This window comes from Coccinella septempunctata, chromosome 9 (assembly GCF_907165205.1).
Source record: "Coccinella septempunctata chromosome 9, icCocSept1.1, whole genome shotgun sequence".
NCBI lineage: Eukaryota > Metazoa > Arthropoda > Insecta > Coleoptera > Coccinellidae > Coccinella > Coccinella septempunctata.
Window position 1 is genome coordinate 10,753,626 of NC_058197.1, and position 23,074 is coordinate 10,776,699.

The 23,074-nt window shown below is 38.5% G+C and overlaps 2 protein-coding genes across 7 annotated transcripts in view; one reads left to right on the top strand and one right to left on the bottom strand.

Moving 5' to 3' along the window:
- The window catches only part of LOC123320877 (synaptotagmin-7), a 419,223-nt gene that overhangs the window by 250,740 nt on the left and 145,409 nt on the right, over positions 1-23,074 (bottom strand). The window lies entirely within an intron of this gene.
- LOC123320885 (galectin-3-like) lies at positions 2,385-5,800 on the top strand. Of its 2 annotated transcripts, XM_044908368.1 has the most exons (3): positions 2,385-2,475; positions 2,538-2,551; positions 5,342-5,800. In XM_044908368.1, exons 1-3 carry the CDS (start codon positions 2,436-2,438, stop codon positions 5,648-5,650), a joined length of 363 nt encoding a protein of 120 aa, XP_044764303.1. In that variant the 5' UTR covers positions 2,385-2,435; the 3' UTR covers positions 5,651-5,800. The 2 variants fall into 2 exon arrangements, with proteins under 2 accessions (XP_044764303.1, XP_044764302.1); XM_044908367.1 differs by having other exon boundaries at positions 2,386-2,551.

Genomic DNA, 23,074 nt, shown 5'->3' on the forward strand with positions numbered 1-23,074 from the left:
AATCAGAATTCTGAATTTCTAGTAGGAGATAAATGATACACTGACATGTTTATATATATCCAACATATACTACTCCATCGCTAATAACCCTTGTGGTTGAAGCAAATTTTCTAAATTGTAAAAATTCTGATTCCCAAGTTGGAATCAAGGGATAAATTGTCTTGCGAGTTGAAATTCTGAGATACACGTCAGAATTATGAGAAATAACTCATTCTGACATGTGAGTCGAAATTCCCAATTGAAAGTTGCAATTCAGAAAAACTGAAATCCAAGTTCGAATTCTTAGAAAGAAGTCAGAATTCTCTGATGGACGTAATCGTTAACTACATATAGTTCTTATGACTCTTAATTTGCAACTGAGGGTTGAGTAAGTATAACTCTCTGATGTTCAGTTTTTTGGATATCAATTTCTCAAAAGAATTGCCGAAACTTTCATGAAATGAACGGTATCTCCCGATACATATCGGCAATTCAAGCAAGCCTAGTTGAAATAGAAATACATAAGTGCGTTGTTCACGAAAATTTTGACTTGTATTTCTTAACCAACTCTGAAATAAAACAAGGCTGCGTGTTAGCGCCTTTACTGTTCAATATTTTCGCCACAGCTGTCTCGATAATTGCTGACATGAGTATGCCTGTAAGAGGTGTTGGAATAAGATTCAGATTTGATGGAGGCCTATTTAACCTGAAGCGCCTCAGAGCAAAAACCCGTACAAAGTTTATCATGGAACTTCAATATGCAGACGACTGCGCACTTATCGCTTGCAGCTCAGAGGATCTACAGATAATGTTGGACACCTATAAACTTATATACGAAGCTAGGCCTTAGACTCAATATCGACAAAACCAAAATCCTGGTAAGTCCGCCAGAAAGCCTTCAAACAGATATCAGCCTGGAGAATGAAACTCTAGAACAGGTCGAGCAGTTCGAATACTTGGGAAGCTTCATGAATTGTAGGGCTAACCTGGACACGGAAATACACAAACGTATCAATTCGTCATCACGGACATTCTGGAAGCTAAAGGACAGAGTGTTTCAAACTCACGACCTCAATCTGAAGACCAAGACAGCTGTTTACAAAGCAGTGGTCCTCCCAACGCTACTTTACAGGAGCGAAAGTTGGACGCCCTAGAGGCGAAATATTTAACAGCTTGAACAAACACAACAACGTCATCTAAGATAAATAATGCACATCAGATGGTTCCACAAAGTTTCGAAAGCAGAAGTCTTGCAACGCGTGATTTGTACAACAATTGAGACTGAAGTAACGAGGGCCCGACTCAGATGGAGCGGCCACATTCTGAGGATGCAAGACACAAGACTCCCCAAAATAGCTCTGTATGGCGAATTCACAGAGGGAGCCCTGAAATCAGGAGGCCAGTATAAGCGGTTTAAGGATATACTACATCAATCCCTAAAATCAGTTAATGCCAATCACAACTTGGAACAACTAGTGTTAGACAGGTCACAGTGGAGGTCTTTGGTACACAGTTACAATGGAGACTCGAGAAAGATACAGCGGCGGCCAGATCTGGTTGGTGACTATCCATGCCCGGAGTGTGGAAGGATCTGTCCTGTTCGACTGAAGGTGTTCAAAAGCTGCACTGGTAACGCTGTCAGTGCAACTTTGGTTGCGGCTACGACTAGATTATCTTGTGGCACAGGTAACCTGAGACGACAAGGAAGGATCTGTAGGTCACGGTTGGGTCTCTTCAGTCACGGGAGGGCACACAGTCGCAATTAGCCCTAAGAAATTATAAGTCTGTTCGCACCGGTTTTTTTTTTCTGTCTTTTTGTAGATTTATTCCCGTTAACGAAAAACAGCAATGATGATAATGATTCACCAGCTACCCAAATAATTATTTCATTTGTATTTCGCATTGCTTTTCGTAGTACCTAGTGGGTGAATTGAGCAGGAATGAATTGTAAAGGTTGCAGAAAAATTATGTTGGTTAGAGAGTAATCAATATATCTATGGACTAAAACTCCAGCTTCCACCAGCTCCATTCTTTAAGAGATATTATAGGGAACGATATCAATGTGATTTACTCAAAATGTCACAACTCGAATATGCCGTCTATGGACTTCTCGAATTGTTCAATCGGCCGCATAAATGTCAACATTACGATATGAACATAGAAAATTTATGAAGTGTCAAATTTGACTAGGTATCGATAAAAAAAATTTGCAATCAAGAATTCCCATTCAGTTCAAAATGTGATCGACGGAAAAATCTTGTAATCAAGTCGTTTATTAATTGAGCGATAAATGTTTGAGAGTCAATTTTAACGTGCGAGCGAAGCGAGATATTAATGTCATTAATAACCTAGGTGATTAAATAACTATTATTTTGAGATAAAGACAGGTTGTGGTTCGTAAATTTCTGGTATTATGTTTGAACCAAGCCTTGTTTGCCTAAAAATCAGTTAGCACAATGCACAGGACGAGACAGTGGCTCGTAATTATTACATTATGTACATAAAATTCTTAGTATTAGGGATTTTTCAATTTATTGGCTCCTTCTTTGAATTTTCAGCTCCATCAATCATGGTGAGTATTGTGTCCATTTGTATAATTTAAGAGGATAATATTTTCATTCCTTGATCTTCCATATCTCAAAAGAATCGAAAAGTACCACTCAGCTACTAAAATTTGATAAATATCTGCGATAACACATGACAAATGGACCATTCCACGGAGTAGCAGCCTACTGCGAGACTGTATAAACTCCCTTCCGACCCACCGAACTTCATTTCCGTTCTGGAGCTTTAATAATGGCGATATTTCATGTTTCGCGGAGTGCATTCAACGATGCCTAGATCCCCTAAATCGCGGTAAATGAACTGGGAGGTATTACACCTGTACTTGGAGATGTTGTTTGCAACGAAGGGAGGACAGCAACTTATGGAAGAAAGTTACAAATGAATAATGTATCCATAATACTCACGACAAAATAGATACATCACCTAGCTCGTCTCATAGAGGGAACTTTTCTTCATATCAGCGCTAATTTGTTTCAAGTACCTTCGGCTCTAAGTTGATCCATATTGAATTCGAGTTAGGAAATTTTGTTCTACTGAAATACCTTTTATATGGAATAATTCGAAAAATAAAATTCGGCGGCTAGCCAACGCAGATTCAATGTCTTATTTCGACCGTTTGATATAGAGGGTGACCCTGCGGTGCGTACATGATCCATAACTTTGTTTCCATCCAAACTATCCACTTGATTTGATAACTCGACTGTTTCTAGTGCAACACTCAGTATTCATTTCACCATTGTATGACATTTTTTTCAGAGCTTTTTGGCGATTATTAAGGTGTTTGTGGCCTACTTTGTGGAGTTTGCAAAATATGTTGTAAATCGAAAATTGGCTCCCAATTTGGATTGCCTCGAAGGATGAGGCATCTTTTCTAGATTGAATTCAGTTCTGCATTATATTTTTATTTTAGGGTACTGTAATGAACGTGTATTTTTCTTACAAAAATGCAATCTCATTTTAGAATAATCTTTTAGTTTCATTTCAAGTCATTTTATTTTGAATTAATTTTGAAGAGAAATATTTTCAGTTTCCAATTCAGGATTCCCACATTCGGACCGTTTTTATTCCGTTTTCAGTTCTGAAAAACGATGTCGCACAGTATAAAACATCCTGAATTTGAAGATAACCGTGTTTTTTGTTCGCTAGCACAGACAAGTCGAAATTAAGACGTCTTCATCGACGCAAATTTTACCGAATTTCGACAGTCGGGGCACATCTGATTTCCGCACCCCCCCTTTTGGTATAAAATCAGATGTTCCTCCCCAGGTCACTTCATTGGAACTTTAGTCACCCTTTCAATCCCTTACTCCCCAGTTTAAGTTCCACTCCTACTGCTGAAGCGCCCCGCTGGCGTGGATACTCAGGGGGTGCAGAACGCACTTTGAAGTGGCGAAAAACTTCCTTCATCCCTTCCTCCCCAGTTTAAGTTCCATTCCTACTGCCGAAGCATCCCACTGGCGTGGATACTAAGGGGGTGCAGAACGCACTTTGGAGTGGCGAAAAACTTCCTTCATCCCTCACTCCCCAACGTCCACCCCTACTGCTGAATCACCCCGCTGGCGTGGATACTCAGGGGGTGCAGAACGCACTTTGAAGTGGCGAAAAACTTCCTTCATCCCTTACTCCCCAGTTTGAGTTCCACTCCTACTGCCGAAGCACCCCGCTGGCGTGGATACTCAGGGGGTGCAGAACGCACTTTGGAGTGGCGAAAAACTTCCTTCATCCCTTACTCCCCAAGGTCCACCCCTACTGCTGAATCACCCCGCTGGCGTGGATACTCACGGGGTGCAGAACGCACTTTGGAGTGGATAATCCTTTTTCCTCCCTCGTTTTTTCGACGCTCACCGCTGCTGTTATCGAAGACCTCTGCTGGCGTGGATACTCAGGGGGTGAAGAACGCTCAGGGGTGAGCTGTCGTGAATCTGTGCCGTCTTGTTTCATCCCCTAACCTGGCTGAGGTCTGATACCCGTCCGTTAAGTGCGCGTCTTAGGTAATGACAGTGAGTTTTCGTCTACCAAAGCCATTACCCCTATTCCTTCTCAACCTAATGAACAAGGTGAGAAATAGAAGTTTAAAATCGATATCAATTCATTCTTCAAAATTCTACATACCATCTTTCAGTTCATATTGTGAGAAGGAAAGCTTGATAATGTTTTTTTTATCTAAATATTCTAAACCATTTTTTCGATAACATTCAAGCACCAATTTTTAGCATTCGTGATAATTCTTGATTCTCCCCTAATTCACTTATTGAATCTTTTTCAATTGGGCACGGTATTTTGTTTTTTATGATTCCTTTGTTATTGATATCGAGAAAAAACTTGGATTTCTTTCTTTTTCTCTTTTATTATCATCATATTATTAAGTGCATATAATAACATATAATATTTTCGCAATTTTAAAGTCAGAATCGTGGTTCAGATGTTCGGCGCAACGATAACTGCATAAATGCGAACGTTTCCGCTCTCTTTCTTAACAGATTGTTGACCGCAATATGCAGTTTCTGCAAACTGAGATTGAATCAAATGGATATAGACTGCTATCTAGAGTGAAGTGAGTGAATTGTGATCAATTCATTCTATTTTCGTCGAGATGGGAGTTGTATTGCTCTGACGAGGTCATATATTACCGAAACCACGGTCAGTCTCTACTCTTCCTCGTCTTTCTGCTTATACTTTGAGTGATGATGGTTGTCTAGGTCGATTCAGATCGTTACAGTTGTTGATTTTCATATCAAAGGATGTTATGGATTTTAGTTTGATTGAACATATAAAAATATCGTGCATTGTTTTCCAGGCTTTCATCTGTTTGATCCTAGTATCAACTCTCTTCGGTTTTAATGCCGACCATATTCTGCCTGGGCTCAGCGGTATTTATGGAGTCAACCGGTACAACCCTTACGCTCCCTACAACCAGTACTATGGTTACCCCAGCCAGTTTTACCCACGGCAGGGTGTTTATCCAGGACAGATTCCGTATCCAGGACAGGGTGCTTTTCCAGGACAGGGTGCTTTTTCAGGACAGGGTGCTTTTCCAGGACAGGGTGCTTTTCCAGGACAGGGTGCTTTTCCAGGACCTGGACAAGGTCTCCAGGGACGTCCTTAGGTTCATGGAGGAATAAGTATGGGAATATGCAACATGAAATCCAAAGGTGCCAACTTGACGGATATGCTGGGGTGTAGGTTTTTCTAATGTTCATAACACTATTCAATGTGAGCTTTTATACTGGCGTGAATAGACTATAATGAGTTTCAATTTCTCATCATTTTACACATGACCTGCTGATATTCCTATAGCATGCCGATTGCCCAACGCTGGAGAGAAGGGTTTCAAGCACTAAGTAAGCAATAACAAGAAAGTGGTAATTACTGAGCACTATAAATGTCCATGATCTCATGTTTCAAACAATCAATCAATCAAAAATCTTTACTATAATCAGCAGGTGATTCCCAGTACCAGCTTCTCGCACCATGCCAGTCTTGGCGTCCTTCTGCTGGTTTCTAAACTCTTGTTTGAACGTCAGCAGGAGCATGAGGCCGTAAATAGAATCCGCAACTATGCTGTTGTGAAGACATGTCGAATTTGTCAGTGAAAGTCAAGCCATACTCATAGCACACGATTGTGCAGCTTGAAACTACCGTCTGTAGGTCAAGTATGAACAAAAAGCAGGGCGCCAAGTTACATGGACTTCTCAAAATTTGAAAAGGAAAGCAGATTGGCATAAAAACTGAACCCATTCTGGCTGAGACTTCCAGGCCATACTCCGATACCGATATTATATTTATTTTCATCCAATATTTTGACTCAAATGTATTGAAATGATATTTTGTGAAGTCTTAACTGAACATTTTCCAATCAGTTAACTTTTTTTTTGTGTAGCAGGGGGAAAATCTGCAAATCAGACGAACCACCCTCTCCTGAGGGGGAACAAGTGTGGGGTTTCTCACTCTCTTGAGCTCGAGACCCATTAAAAACCCTTAACTGCTTCTTCATAGGTTCCGGGCATTTTGCCTTTAGCCAGTTGACTCTTATGGTTTCTGGACTCTCACACGATCATAGTCGTGTTGATAGTTGTATGCTGCTTATAGCTTTTATAGGCTAAGCTCTTCATTGGTTACATTTGAATCCTTAATTGATCTCTCGGTCTTCGGCGGTAGGTTCTTGACCTTCTATGTTCTTCCGTTGGATCGTAGTCGACTAATCTTCGTAGTTCCTCATTTGGATGTTGTTTGGCTTTGTCGAATATCCTTTCCGCCTTTTTCTTCATAAATTCTGTAACTGGTTCCCATTCCAAGTCCTTGTAGATTTGTTTGTTCCTAACAAACCAGGGTACATCCATCGCCATTCTAAGGAGTTTAATCTCAGTGGCCTGTATTCTCTTGATGTGGGTCTTGGCTGCGAAGCCCGTACCGCCGATCCATAAGTGAGTTGTGGTCGCGCGATAGTTTTAATCATCGTCATTTTGATGTTCTTATTCATATGACTTATTCTGCCTATGAGTGAATAAAGTCTACTCATTGCGGCTTTTGTTTTATCAACTGCACAACACACTCCATCAACTTCAAGGTTTTCTTCCATCCTCAATCTTCTCTTTTGCAATAATATTGCTTGAGTCTTTGTTCTACTGATTTGGATTTTCATTTGATGAACCATTTGAGTAATTCATCTATGGCTTCCTGCAGTCTCTGGTGTATGATCTCTGGGCGTCGATGTCTGAACGCTATTCCTGTGTCATCTGCGTACAAGGTGAGCATATTTCTAGCATTCTTCAGGATATCATGAACGTATATTACGCAAAGCAGAGGTTCAAGTACCGATCCTTGAGGCACTCCCGCTTCCAATTGTCTGGTTTGAGAGGTTGCTCCATCTATCTTTACATAAAAGTTTCTATTCCTCAGATAGTTCCTTATAATCTTGCATAGCTTGGTCGAATATCCTGCTTTTTTCATCTTGTAGATTAGGCCTTCGTGCCATACTCTATCGAAAGCTCTTTCGATATCCATCAGAACTAATCCTGTGGCCTGTTTGGTCTGCATTCCTTCGGTGACGTATTCTATGAGCCGTAGCAATTGGAGTTCAGTCGAATGTTCTCGTCGAAATCCAAATTGTTCGGGTGAAATTGTCTTCAACATTTCTGTTTCCTCATTCAGCCTTTTAGCGATAACCCTCTCGACGATTTTCCCTAGTGCTGATGGCAGGGCTGATTGGTCTATAATTTTGAGGAAATTTTCGTTCTTTTCCAGGCTTGTTGAAAACTATCATTTGTACCCATCTCTTTGGGTAGTATTCGGTCCTCATCACTCCGTTTGTAATGTTCGTCAAGGCTGCTATTCCTTTTCTAGGCAATTTCTTCAACATATAATTCGTTATCCTATCTTCTCCCGGCGCTTTCCTATTTTTCAATTTCATTATGATCTCTTTGATCTCTGTTGGTGAAGCCGGTTTTGGAATGATTTCGGTTTCCGGTGGTTCCATCATCAGTTCTTCGTTTGCCTCCACTTCCTCTTCTAGATCTTCATTGTCATCATCATTTCTGTAGTTTATTCTGGCTTCTCTCTCAATTGAGTCGGCAAGTGCTTCGGCTTTTTCAAGTCTCGTATATACCATTCCGTTTGCTCCATGCAGTGGAGGTATAACTGTCCGTTCTCGTCGTAAGCGTTTTTGCATTTTCCAAGCTGAGTGATCTATTGTATTCAGTTCACTTAATCTCTGGTGAATCAGTTTACATCATTCTTGTTGAGTTTTTCTTCATTTCTAGTTCACTGGTTTGAAAAATCCCCCACATTGCAGGAAAATAAATTTACCAAATATACCATAAACGATGACGTATTCATATAATCAATTAATAGACCAGTCCTACGACCAGTGTAAAACAGCCAATGTGCTACAGTACAACCTCCAATCTGTGCCTACACCAATCGACTGCTAATTAATTTCAGTTAATGGGGGGTGGGTCATTTCCAACCCACGTAAAGTAACATGCTGTTTCACTCTGCCAGTAAATGGGCAACGTTTGCCGATATGTTTCCGAAAATAATGGCTAGTTGCAACGGAAAACGGATGGACATGGTTTAGCACACAGGGGTGACTCGTTTACAGTGGAATTACGTTACAATTAGCATCCCTCCGCAGGCGTAGCAAATTTCAGTGTCCAAAAAAGATTTGATGTTGAGGTATCTGGGTGAACTAACGAAAAAATATTTGGTTATGTGGCTCCCATCGCTGCGTTTCCTTCAATAGGTGTGAATTCACAATGAGACATAAAATCTCATGCAATTTTTGCACCATAACAATTTCTTCTAGATCACATAAAGTGAATTATTTTTTTACAACACACCGGTTTTGAGATTTTTCTATCATGAGAGAAATTTCTCCGAATGAGCTGTTTTCACACAGTATAAGTATTAGGTATCTCGTTTGAAAGAATAAGCAACTTGTTACCTTGTCGCCGAATCTTGTTTTTATATTCCAAAAAGGTTCCACAAGTGACAGATTTATTTTTGATTTGTAATTTTGTAATTTGAAATTTATAAAATGAGTTGATTTATAATAAAAAAGAAATATTCTTTCAACGCAAGTCAAGTGAAATTGTTATTGATACTACTATTGATTATTGAAATCGATATCTATTGGAATATACGAAAATTCAAAGTAGATTCAACCGATAATATTCTGAAAGTCAACGTATGAATCTAATGGTATATCCCAAAGTTTAGAATTCGAATTTCACCAACGTTATTTTGAAACGAAATTCCAAAGTTTTATTTTCGTAGAATTTTCATCACGAAACAAAGGTTGCTACGTGTAAGATGGTTAGAATTACATCGAAGGACCTACTATTAAAAGTAGGTTTCACCTAGATGGATGAAATTCTTTCAGAATATGTATCACATGTCCATCTACGGTTACTTTTATTGAGGGATAAACAATGCGAAAGCTGACCCTCGAAAAATACTGAAAAAGATGGGTTCAGTTGAGAATTCCGTCAAAACCGAATGATTGCGCCGAGATGGATGAAATTCTCATATTTTGTTATGATCTCCAGTTCTCTGAGAAGAATTGGAGTTCATTTTAGTGCATTCCTTTCATTTCATATTTCCGCCTGTGAAAATATTTAATTCTAAAATATTCAGTACATTCATAAAACCGTTTATCTGTGTTAAACTTGTTTTTCTTGCATGCCGTTGAAGATTTTGACGTTTTTCTGATGTTGATATGCGACAAACCGGAGCTGACGACGTTTTTCACTCTTGTCGCATTCTGGAATTTTCAGATTTTTAACGTGTGGGGGATTTGCCTATAAAACCAGATTTTTTCATGCGACGGCCACTTTGACTCTCTTTTACTGTTTAGTCTCTTTTGTCACTTTTACGCTCTGTACTCTCTTTTCTCTGCGATTCGACTTTAATTGTGTGCATGACAAGCCGTTCAACGAATTTAAAATAAATTTTGTTTTACGAAGGTAGTGCTCTTAGGAATTAATTTTTAGTTTTCGTTTGTTTTCCGCGAGTGCCTGAAATAAAGGAGGTAGGTCCCCGTCTTTACCGTTCAGTTTCTTCATTAAACCTAGACCGGTTACTTCTTTGACACTGCTGTACTGTATCGTTTTCTGTTATCTTTTGCCGTACTTTACCCTGTTTCGCGAGTCTGACTTTTCCCTTCGCTATCAGTCATGGTGCGTAAGCCCTTGGGGTAGTGAAGAGAAAGTCCCGTCTGTTCGCGTTCCGCGTCATAAGTGTTGAAATAGAAATCTCTTCTTTTCTATCAGTCATGGTGCGTAAGCCCTTGGGGTAGAGAATAAGAGATAACGCTCGTCGTCAGTGAAATCCCGTAATTGAGCTCAAAATAGACCTTTTCTTCGCTATCAGTCATGGAGCGTAGCCCTTGGGGTAGTGAATAAAAGTCTCGAGTAGATCCGCCCTGGTTGTGTTTCTTTCATTTCTGGAGAAATACAATTAATTACATCCCGATACCGTATAGCAAGTCATTTCACTTCGCGAGGTCATCCTTAGTATCCATTTCGTCAGTTCTGGTTGGCGCATTTTATTGAACAACCTTTGATTTTTCACTGTAACCGGTATAAAATTTATTAAGTGCTCGTGATCGGATCAAATTTCCCGAATGTACATTTGGTGATCGATTCGCTCATATTTCATACCTACACATATTTCCGTTGTATATATAATCAGTTTCCGAAGGTGTGAATAAACTGATACATAATTTGATTTTGACTACTTCGTTATCGCTACCACCCTAGATAACAGCGAACTCTGTGTCCGACTAGCAGCGACTCTGGTCCTTTCAGAATATGTATCACATTTTCATCTGCAGTTACTTTTATTGGGAGATTAACGACTCGAAAGCTAACCTTCGACAAATCCTGAAAAAGATGGGTTCAGTTAAAAATTCGTCAAAACCGAACGGTTGCACCGAGATGGATGAAATTCTCAGGTATTATTATTGAGAGTTAAAAGACTCGAAAACTGACCTTCGAAAAATCCTGAAAAAGATGAATTCATTTGAAAATTCGTCAGGATCGAATGACTGCGCCGAGATTAATAAAATTTTCAGATTCACAATATGTATCATAGATTGATATCTATGGTTCTGTGGGTAGACAAATGAAGTAATTGGGTAGACAAAAGTGGACTAACGTTCGACAAACGATATTTACCATCGCTTTCGCAATTCGGCTGAGCTGCTCAGAAAATACCTCGAAAAAACTAATTCTTCCACATCTCTCAAATGGTGCCTAGACAAATGAAAAAAAAATAGGTGGATAATCATAGACCTACGATGGACCAACAACAGTGAAATATTGGTTTAAAAATTTTCATTTGGGGGTGTCAACTTCACACTTCCAAAATTTTCAAAGATTGATTTCAATGTATTATGAGATCCATATATTGTGATGTACTTTCTGAATATTAATGAAGAAATAATATTAATTTATATAGTGGACATAAGGTTCATTGTAATTTATTTTTGTGAGGTAATTGAATTTTTACACCTGTTCAAACTCCACAATTTATTAACGTACTAGAATTTTCCTTCAAAACTACCAGAGGCTGTTAGACATATGTCGTTATACATCATACCATATTAAATTAGATTAGATTCAGATTTTGTCTTTTGGCTATGATTCATCCTTCCAGATGATCAGATCAAATGTGATATTCTGTTCTTATACTCAATTATTCGCATTCTCAAACGATAAACAGTTATGTCGAGGTCCTCATAGAAGCCTTGGCTATCATGTCGTGTAGATGGAAATAGGGATTGCCCAAATGTATGTTCAGCTATTGCATTATCCAATCCACACTGTCTACAAATTTAATTGCATCGATTTAACCTATAGCGGCACATAATATCTACATCCGGCTCAAAACAAATTTCTGGAAACTATCAAAGGTTCTCAATCTCGAAACAACAGTCTTCAGGGTTCATTGGTTTCCATAATAATGAGGAAATTCTATAGCCTATCCTCGATGAGGGTGTATACCTTTCATAAATTAAAAAACTGAGCGTTATATGTTCTTCGAAGACTTCATTATTTGAAAGAGGTTATTTTGTGGAAGATTAAAATCGCTCCATGTACTTCCAGGATGATTCGTTTGGATCTGATAGAGAGGCCAATGAATTGACATCGTTTTCATGATTGAAATCGATTTAGTTCACCCAATCGGATAGCGATCAGATAACAATTAATTTGATGCCGCATTGAGCGTGATATTCTGTCAGAATTTACCGGTAGGAACCTAATTATAAATTGGGATCTTGCGATGAAAGCTCTGATGATTGGTCTAGCAATACCACACATGTGGCAGAGGTGCACACCGCAAGAGAATTGATCGAAGAAACTAGAGTGGGATTTGTTGCTAGTCGAGACATCTTCTTGACCTAAGAATTGGTTGTGTAGAGTGTCCTATTTCCGTGGGTTCAGGAAGATATCTCGGTTATGAAAGGATGGAGAGGATGAATCTGGCGAGGAGGGTTAGATACATAGATAATGATAGGGTCAACTGAACTTTGGAGAGGTACAACTAGCACAAAATTATCGCCAACGCGGATGTGGACAATGCATGGATTTTTTCCACCAACGGGTTTGCCCGCCAGCCAGAAATCGTACTTCCATCTAAAAGAAGATAAGTTCTTCAAAAGAATTTCTTACCGGAAATTCCATAAATTCCTGTTTTTTTTTCGAAGAAAAATGTCTCTACATTCTCTGACTCTACTTACATCCCTACTAACGATGTACCACAAATGACACCACTTTTTCATTCCCTTCGTTGTTTAGTGGCGAATCGACAATTTCTCTGAATAAACTGCTCCACATGAGTTAGGAATATTGACTTAAATTGCAAAAAAATATAGTTAAAATAAGATTTTTGTGATGAAAATTCATATTAATATCATTTCAAGTTGCAAATTAATTTTAGTTTGTAGGTCTGCAGCGTATACAGGTTGGTTAAGAAAAATCGAGTAATATAACGAAATTTCATTCACAGAGAATTCGAGAATTTGAAGACTATTAATACAATGTATGGCATCCACGGGCATCAATAACAGCTTGACATCTTCTTTGCATAGTACACACGAGGTTGTTGAACATTTCTTGAGGAAGTTGGTCCCATAAACGGGGCAGAAGCTCTCTCAGATCATTTCAGGATTCTGGGGTAGGTTGATGATTATCTAATATTCTTTGGAGCATATCCCATGCATGTTATATGCTATTCAAATCTGGTGAGTGCGGAGGTATTGGTAAATGTGGAATACTAAGCTCCTCACACGCATTCTCAACTATGGCTGCACGGTGCGGTCTATCGTTATCGTCTAGAAATTGAAAAGTTTCACCAATAGCAGCGTGAAAATTTGGAACACCATTGTCAATGACATGCTCCCTATTGTGTAAGGTGGTTATATTCCCAGGACAAATGTGTAGATGTGTGCGCCCGTTGAAACATATCCCGGCCCATACCATAACACTACCCCCTCGGAATGGATGGACTTCTTGGACATAGCGGCGATTACGGGGTATGCGTGGGATTGTCTATACACTTATTCTTCGAAAATCATTTCGATTCATCAGTGAAAAGGACACTACGCCATTGATCGTTCCAATTGATATGTTGCCTTGCCCATTCCAGTCTTTGACGCTTATGGTCACGTGTTAATGGAACTCCTCTTAATGGACGTCTAGAACCTAGATTCACCTCTCTCAAACGTCGTCTGATGGTTTCGATGGAAACATGGACCCCCTCTGCATTTTGAAGAGTATTCCGTAGCATTCTACACGTAGATGTAGGGTTTCTTCTCGCCGAAACGGTGATGAAACGATGCTGAGCAGGTGTTGTTTTTCGTCGCCCACCAAGCCTTGGTCTTTCCAACACGGAACCTGTCTTCCTGAACCAATTCCAAAGTCAAGATATCACACTTCGGCTGACTTGGAGCCTTTCCGCTACAACAACCTGAGTTATGCCAACCTGTGGCATTCCGATAGCCCTATTAGCCTCAGCGTTTGTTAATTTACGTCTTGGCATTTTCAGAAAAAGAGAACCAAACTTCAGAAAAAGGGCGACCAGATTGACGAAGTGTCTCATACTGATTTTTATTGGATCGATTCATATTGAGTTTTAAATGATTCTACAGTGATTTCTCGAAGATTACATACTTTTAAAAATGATTGAATACGATATCCCTAACTCTTGTGGAGCAGTTTATTTGTTATTGCTTAGTACCACATGTACATAACATGCAATGAAGCTTGAATAGACTGAAGTAGTCCCTTGTGGCTTCCTAAAAATCTTCATGAACGACAATATTTATCCTCAATATCCAATTGCAATTCCTACATATGGATAGAATGACCCTAACATGAGAATTCATCTATAACTCCCATAATTGTAAATATTATTGTCACTGTTCACGTTTCACCGCAGAGTACGAATGAATTACAACAATAGTCGCCATCCAAGTGTTACAAGTCATTAGTTTCATCGGCCAAATTAAGCACCATGGAACGCTCATAAAATCATCTACAATGCCATGTTATCGAGTATGAATATACCATATGTAAAACGTTCATTAGGCTTCCATCCCATTGTTATATGTGAGGCGCCCCTTGCAGGAATTTCAATGGAAATTTCAACGGCGTTCACGGCATAATTGCAGAGCATGCTCTTTATTACGAAAGGGCATTACCGATCTCGCGGCCTTTATGCCTAACATCGTTGATATTTGGTTCATCCTTGCCTATATGATTATGTGTAATATGCAGGTTTAATCAGATGCATTCTCGTAGCTCTTTATATTGGCGACGGTCGTTTGTAGAATAATATACGACACCCACACACAAGCACATATTGTGTATTCTCTAGGAGGAAACTATTTCTTTGCTGGTCTGAGAAATAATAAGTCTTGGATATTTTGAGTTGTTTTTAACATATTATATTTTTTATTTTTTCGAGTTCTGGCCCTCTTAAATGGATTAATAGTAGTAGGCTGCAGATGGCCTAGAAAACCATGTGGTATTTATTGCTTAACCTATTTCTTGATCGAATACCTGAGTCGGATTTGAGTTGACAATAATTATTGAGGAAATAGAGGCGATATCATTGGTCTATGGTCGAATATTCATTAGTGAACGATCAGATCACTTTCAAATGAGTTGAGCTCAATCATGTATGTAATGGTTAATGAAGATACTAAAAGATTTGAGTGGAATTTTGTGTTCGAAGAAGATTCATCACATCAATGAAAAACTACATTCTGAAAAAAAATGCATTCAATGAAATCATTTGTGAGAATTACATTTATTATAGAGTTTCAACAGCCTGTAGTTTCCTCGGTTCTCTCAAGCGCCTGCTATTCTTTAAAGGGACAAATAGCAAACCTACCTTGGTCAAAGAGAAGGTTCTGTGCTGTCTGGGGTGTTAGCGACAACCATTGAAAGTCAAAATCGAAGTTCACAAATTTTATTGGTTGACTCGCAATGAGGAACACAACATGAATTATTATAAAATCAGTTAAGCGAAAATCTCATTACAATGGCTGGAATAAGAACAGTCTACATTACACAACTAAAAAGGTTTTCCTCTAAAAAAATACAAATAGCAACCCAATCCCAAACGCGCCAAGGGTGTAACAGATCCGTTCGATAGCCAGAAGCAAGACTCACACTCAACGGGCAATGAAGTTCGGGCTCAGTTTCAAAACTACCGGATTCCAGGTTGGGAAAACAAAGTACGGCGTTGGGAAACGGTTCTCCTCTCTGTTTTCTGCTTCCAACGGGTTTTCACGCCAGCCAGAAATCGTTCTTCCAGCTAAGAGAACCCAAAAAGGATAAGGGAAAAGGGTGATCGATTGTTAAACACTCTGGTTAAAGCTTCCAACGGGTTTGCACACCAGCCAGAAAATCGTACTCCCAGGTGTGATAGAACTGATTAGGATAGGGGAAAAGGCAAACTTCTTTATCACTATAGTTTCTGATTTCAACGGGTTTGCACGCCAGACAGAAAATCCGATATGCGCACTGCCAGAAATGATAGAAATAGGTATGAATAAGGGTTGAAACTGAGGTTTCCAATTAAGTGTTTTCTTATCTCTGGACTCTGAGGACTGAGTAGTCTCCAGCAGTTGTTTTGGCACTAGCTCTTTGTTGTGAGGTTAGGATCATGGTGGCATACATCAATTTGAAGGCTTAGAACAAATGAAAGAGGAAAAAAATAAAACCTGGCTACAAACCTACTCGTACTTTGAACGGAAGCAACTTCAAGAATAGCTCGAACTAAAAGCGAAAGAGAAAATCCCGAACTCTTTCGATTCTTTCAGAACTCATTAAATTGAAACTGAACACTCAAAATCAAAATTAATCAGAATAACCCGATCAGCGAAGGGTCATCTCCTTTTCTACCCACCGCTGGGGGGTGGAAAAGGAATGTCTCTCATATATGCCGAAAATCGGTAAAATTCGCTTCGATGACGATGTCTTGACTTCTGCTTATCAGTTCTTGCGAACAAACACTCGGTACTCTCCCAATTCAGGACGTTTTTCACTGTGCCACATCGTTTTTCAGAACTGTAAAAGAAATAAAAATGTCTGTAAAAAAATGAAACCTCATAACAAGCTGTATCTTTTTAACCACTTCAAAATGGTAAAGTGAAATAATTTTTTTTTATCTCAGGAAAAAATTACCCTGCACACGAATCATAGGGCACTCAGAAATAGAATCAATAGTGAAAAATTCCCTTCGTCAAAGGAATCTCGAAGACATACGATATGTCTCACGATTTAAGGAACTTTCCTCATTGAATTGTTCTTCTGGGAAAACCGCCACTATCAAGTCCACTGAAAAGTTTGCCCGGCTTTTTATGTTGGAAATTGAATTACTCGCGGGACCTACGAACAAATTTGTTGGAGATAGAAAATTCTTACTCGAAAATGCATTAGTCTTCGACTTGAGGCAACTTCGTGAAACTCAGAGAAGAGACAAATTTATTTTCATACTTATTCTTCATTCATGTAACAACTATAAATTACTTGAATGATTAACTACAAAAATTTTCCAAATAATCTCGAAATTACTCGACAAGTAAAGCCAAAGACTGCGAAGAATATTCTGGATTCTATGAATCAGAGATGCAAAACGTTAGCTGTGGTCGATTTGATATTAAAGGAAAATATTAATTTATAATTCATTACGATCCGTTCTGTAATTGACTCTTTATGAAAATATGCCATAATGTTTTCATAATTCACAGTGCAAATGAATTTGAACTTCTCAATTAATTTTGGCGCCTAGCTTGTGCTCCAATCTTATTCGCAGAGTGACTATATGGACGCAAGTTGAAAAGCGATCATACAAAATGGTTCATCATTGTGAAAGTTTGATGTCAATTCACGTGTTTTTGGTCGCCTAATTTTTTGAGTTTATCCTCTTTTCAATCGTAATTTTAACTCAATAAATTTTGTTATGTTTGACAAAATGGAAAAATATCGTTTTTCATTTTCTTCTACCATAAAATTTTGGTCAATTGAAAATCTTGTTAAAAAGTTCAGTTTATAGCTAAATATTGATCTTCATCTTGAATATATTTCTCACACTTTGTCTACATCAGGGTTTTTTCTTCCCCATGCAATAATAGGGGAACACCACCAACAATTCTGATTGACTTCTACCTCTTATTGAACGTGTGATCAATTTTATTATTGTCAGTTTTTTGGTTTCTACAAAAGAATTGCTCTTCCGATGCCACATTATGTGAAAAACCCCTTGAATTTTATGCGCAACCATTCATTGAAACCCTGAATATCCGCAATGATCAGTCTATATCTGAGGAAGGTGGAGAGAATCACCTAATTTTTTCGAGAAATGGCTACCTGACAGAACTTGTTCAAGCATAAGCCTGAATGATTGTTATTCTGAAATCAGGGTACTCTAAAGATATAATAGGATAACTATAACTTCACGTTTCCACTAGAATTCGTCCCCATTCGAATTCGTGATGATTCGTTATATTTCCTTATATGTTCAAGAGCGCTCCAACCATTATAAGATATCTACGGATCATGAACAAGAGAAATCTATGTGCCCATCAAAAATTTTATCGCCTTCTAAAGGTAAAAATCGTAATCCTTCCGGACTAAGCAGAAAGGAGGATTGGAGGAGTTAAAATTCATCCTGGAAATGCGGGACTGGGTATGATCCGAATTGAAGATGAAATCTGACGGTATAGTGATTGCATTTTCGAACTGAGATGAAACAGGAAAAGTTGTTAGAGTTGATTCAGTTTATGGTGATTGAACTCGCTTCCAAGGTGTGACGTCAGTTTTTGTGTACCTGTATTTCCTGAGGTTTGATGCCGATAATCTTATAGAAGAGGTAACTGAAGGAGACTCGCATATGGAGCCTTCAGTTGTCAGTGGGATGCCTGCCAAAACCCTCTGCCCCAAATGCAATCTTCATCACGAATATCGATCCATCATGTTTTTTCGAGGTGCTTTTTTTCAACAGAAGATTGAAGGCATCAAAAGAATCACATATGACAAACTAGACCTTAGAAGATATATGATCTGCATAATCGAAATCAAAATACATTAAGAAAAACGTGAAGCTAGAAACAGATATGTAACACATATCTGGAGTGAGAGGGTTGAACTTGATTTCGTTGTTAGGAAGTAAGAATTTGAATAATTTTTGTTTGTTACACTGTCTGGAAAGTCTAATAGATGCGTGGTGTTATTTAGTTTGATTGTTTTCCTTGATAAATATTGTTTCACAAACGATGAGCCTGAAGTAAAAGTTTCAAGAAAACATCTTTGTAACAGACTAAAAGGAAGTGCTGGAGACTTGACCCATGCTATGGTGGGGAGACATAATCAGTGGTTCAAGTTTACCGCACTGAGTCAATATTTTGTTTCGAAAAAAGAAAATTGAATAATAGGAATAAATATCAAAATATAGAAAGGTTCAAAAAAGTAAGAAACATTTCGTAAAGAGGTAAGTCAGAGTGACTCTGAAATAGAAAATATGTATTTCAGAAGCAGATACATCTGTCCTTGACATAGACAATCGTTGGTCCATGGAAATTGTTTTCTTTCAATGTTATTCCTGATAAATAAACTTATGGTCAAGTCTCGTCTCTCCCGCTCCCTGTTCAAATCTCCTATGGGTTAGGGAGACATGAGCCAAGTGACATAGAACATAGAACATCTAGTATTGATGACCTAATTGAAACCTTTTTTTGTATACATGTGTCTTACTGGTTAGAAATCCAGCAAAATTGGAGAAAAATCAGAAAAATTGATATTTATTGCACTTACGTTGCTCTATGAAATACGTCGGGGTGTACAGGGTATGCCAAATTGCCCGATTTTGGCTGTTTCTGGTACTTCTACTACTACTTCTACTACTACTCGATAGGGAATACAATGAGAGTAGTTCTGGGCTCGGATTTTAGGGCCCGTAAGTTGAAAGCATTTCGCGATATCTTCATTTATCTTTAAGATACAACTGAATTTTGATATTATGTCGATTTCGAAAATGAGCCATAACTTTATTTTCGAAAATATCTAAAAACCATAAAAACTTTCTACGGGCACTTTTCACTGAGAATACTGCACTATAGTCGTTTTTCCATTATCTCGAACTGAGAAAAGACTGCTCTGCCATTTTGAACATTTTATATATGCGATGAAAGGGTTCATTTTTTCCTCAACCTTCGAGAACTTGTGTTCTGTATATTCATAGACGAAAATATTTTTTTCCTACAGAGCTATCCATCATCCCTTTTGTTTCTATTCAAATTCCGTCCTTCTCCATTCAGAATCTCCCTCTATTCAACCTTATGCAAGATATCTAGATCCATCTTCTGCTTAGCCGTCATTTCGTTGAACGAAAGCGGAATTATGCACAGGGACCCTGAGTCCTCTCTTTGTCAGTTTATACACGATTGTAATGTCCTCTTTGATGTCAAAGTTTGCTGTTAAGGCGGGATGGAACGTAGGTGGAATTCAGTTGAGCATTCGCCGACATAGAAGGTCCCACTGTGTTTCTTGTAGGGTCCCACAGAAGGTCTAGGGGGTCTTTTCTTATGTAACGGTCAGCCAACTGTTGGACTTCAATGGGGAGTTCGATGTAGGCAGATGAAACATCGTGAAGTTTGTCGAACGGGAGGCTTTAAATGTCATTGATTTTGGTCATTTGGCCACAGAAGACTTTCTCTAACTTGAGAATCAGATAGATATAGAGCTAATGAATTATTATCGATTACAGGAATCAAGTGGTTCCTACGTTGTAGTATGCATTAATTGAGTAGATCGAATCTAAATGGCAAGCGTTTGTCCTTAAGTAGGCTTTGGAAGGTATATACTCTGTCCTTAATGAAATCTTTGACGCTCTTGGGAAAAAATGTTTAATATCAGAACTGGCTAAAGCCTGTTATTTTTCAGGGATCTCTTCTTGCTACAGTTCTAATTCTGATGATTCACATCAATGACTCTATGTGCATACATAGAAACCCCATCCACTCCTTTGTAGAGTATATTTTACTCCACCATATCGTTTGAGAAGCAGGACCTGAACATCAAGAGACTAGTTATGATGTCAGCCCTTAGCAGGGATCTCAAAAGCTTGACCAATTGGGGTTCCAAGAATCTTCGAACTATCGAGAAAAATAGTTGTGGAGTTCATCCAACAAAATGGACACAAATTCAGCGGCCAATAATGAATCAGCAGACACAGGAAAGCATAAAATATGGTCTCCGTGTGACCTCACTAATCTAGAGCATTGAGTGTCTCTTCACTCCAAACTCAGATCAGTGAGGCTGACTCAACCAGTACTAGATCAATCTGCACTCCTTCCATCGAAAGACCATATCACAAAAGGAGAGGCTGCACTGAGCTATATACAGAAAGGAGCGTCATCTGTTGCCGAAGGATGAATGTTCTTCCTACGTCGCACCCTCTTTAAATCGCTGATAAATGGTATAGAGCGTGACGATGGAGAATCGATGGCTTTAGTTTGTAACAAAAAATTCGGTGGTATAATTACAGTGTATATAGAAATTTTATTGTTTTCACTTATAACTATAAAAGCTCGTTTCCTGGGTTGGATTATCTTTTTTTTCTTTTCTCTTCTATTTCCACAAGAGTCAACTAAAAATATGAACCCGCAGTTCGCCGAATTTTCCAGGGAAACCAAGTCCGAGACGAATATAGGGAGAGAAACGTAAAAGAAATTTTCTCTAATTTAATAGACCTGAATGGGACGGCGAAAATTTTTAAGTCCGTTTTGGGTATTCAATTCCGTTGCCTTGTAGATGGCACAATCTCCTGGCGGTTGTGCGGTTTCTGTCATAAATTTCTCAACGTCCCAATTGTTCGAAAAAAAAAAGAAGAAGAAGAATGATTCAATTAAAAATACGGAGCCTCATAATGGCTATCGTGATTTCTTGATTGTGGCAAACGTCGGTTTGGAATAAATCAGTTTTATATTCTTTGAACATATTATGGACTCGCAGTGGGCTCTATGAATGGAGTGTTACGGGATTTCTTCCCTGTTGTTCTCGAGGATTAGCTATTTATTTTAAAGGGGGGAAATAGCAAACCTTCCCAAGTAACTAGTATAGTCGGACTAGTCGGATATAAAGTTCGGAGTTATCTACAGTATTAGATCAACTAAAACCGAGTTTTCATCAATTCAATTTTCAGTTAATCATATACCGTAGTAAGAGCCGATTTATTCAATTCTTACGAAAATGAGAAAGTAATAAAACAGCAGTTAGTCAAGTTATTCGACGGCTATATAATATTCAGATGATCAAATAATGAATGAGTATAGCTTTCATCTTCCAGGAAAATAATAAAAGTAATACAAAGTGTATTACAGTATTTTAGTTATAGAGGTGGCTATGGAGACCATCCTTTGTACCTGAGGTCAAAAAACTCTTGGCTCTTGAGAGAAAAAAACTTAATCTAGTGACTGGAGCATTTGTTTAATGAACACTTGAATAGAATGGGACTGACTGGCTGTGCCGCTGGTGCAAGAGCACTGATGAAACGTTTGAACATATTCTGTTCATCTGCATCAACCTTGAAGAGTTAAGGATAACACACCTAGGAAACACAACACCTACAATTCCTATGGTGAGAGGCCTGAGAGGAACTCCTCTCTGTCGACTTGTGGCGTTTTTGTCAGCGTGTCTCAGGGTTTGAGTCTCTCCAACTGCAAGCGGACGAATAATGGGTCACTAGACCTCAGTTCAGCCCAATGAGGCACCGCACGTAGAAGAAGAAGAAGAAGAATACAAATCAGATTTGATAACGAAAATTTTTCAGTGATTCTCGTCTTATTACTCACTCAACCTCACCTTCTATTTATTATGTGGTCTAGATTTGTTATGTGGCTCAAATCATTGAATACTTATTTTTACTTAAGGAGTATTCGGTGTTTTAAAATGTCATTGAAAACATGTCTTCTTTCTATATGGTAATAATTGATAAAAGATGAAAGTACCAGTCAATTAGACGTTTCTTTATTTATGTGATTGTGTCTTTTAGATAATTCATAAATTACGATCCTACGAAAAAGCCATGTTTCCGATAACACTCATCATCAATGGCTCATAAGGCCTAGGTATGTCATTCACCTGAAGATTCATTTCAAAAGTGAAATTTGAATTCTGTGGTTTCGAGCATTTGATCCCCCTATCAGAAAGTGGATCAAAAAACCCAGCAACAAAAGGTCTATCCAAAAAATCTGTGTTGCCATTTAAAAAACTTCACCAACCCCCTCCATCTCTTGTAGAGGGTGCATAACAACTACTGTATTATACATGAAAATTTTCATGGAGTATTGAAGATATGAACTTGTGTTACTTTTTACTACTCACCCTGATATTGAATCATAGATCATAATAAACTGATAAATTGATTGACTGTTTAAATGGTAAAAATACCACGTCTACTCAATTGAGTGTGTACCCGGATTAACATCTGAACAAGTTAAATTCTACAGCAACCAGAGTTT

What these genes read in the sequence shown, in the direction of transcription:
- LOC123320885 (XM_044908367.1), top strand. Translation starts at nt 2,474, where the DNA reads ATGTACATAAAATTCTTAGTATTAGGGATTTTTCAATTTATTGGCTCC. An exon ending in TTTCAGCTCCATCAATCATG is followed by an intron (nt 2,552 to 5,341) that starts GTGAGTATTGTG and finishes ATTGTTTTCCAG; the next exon opens with GCTTTCATCTGTTTGATCCT.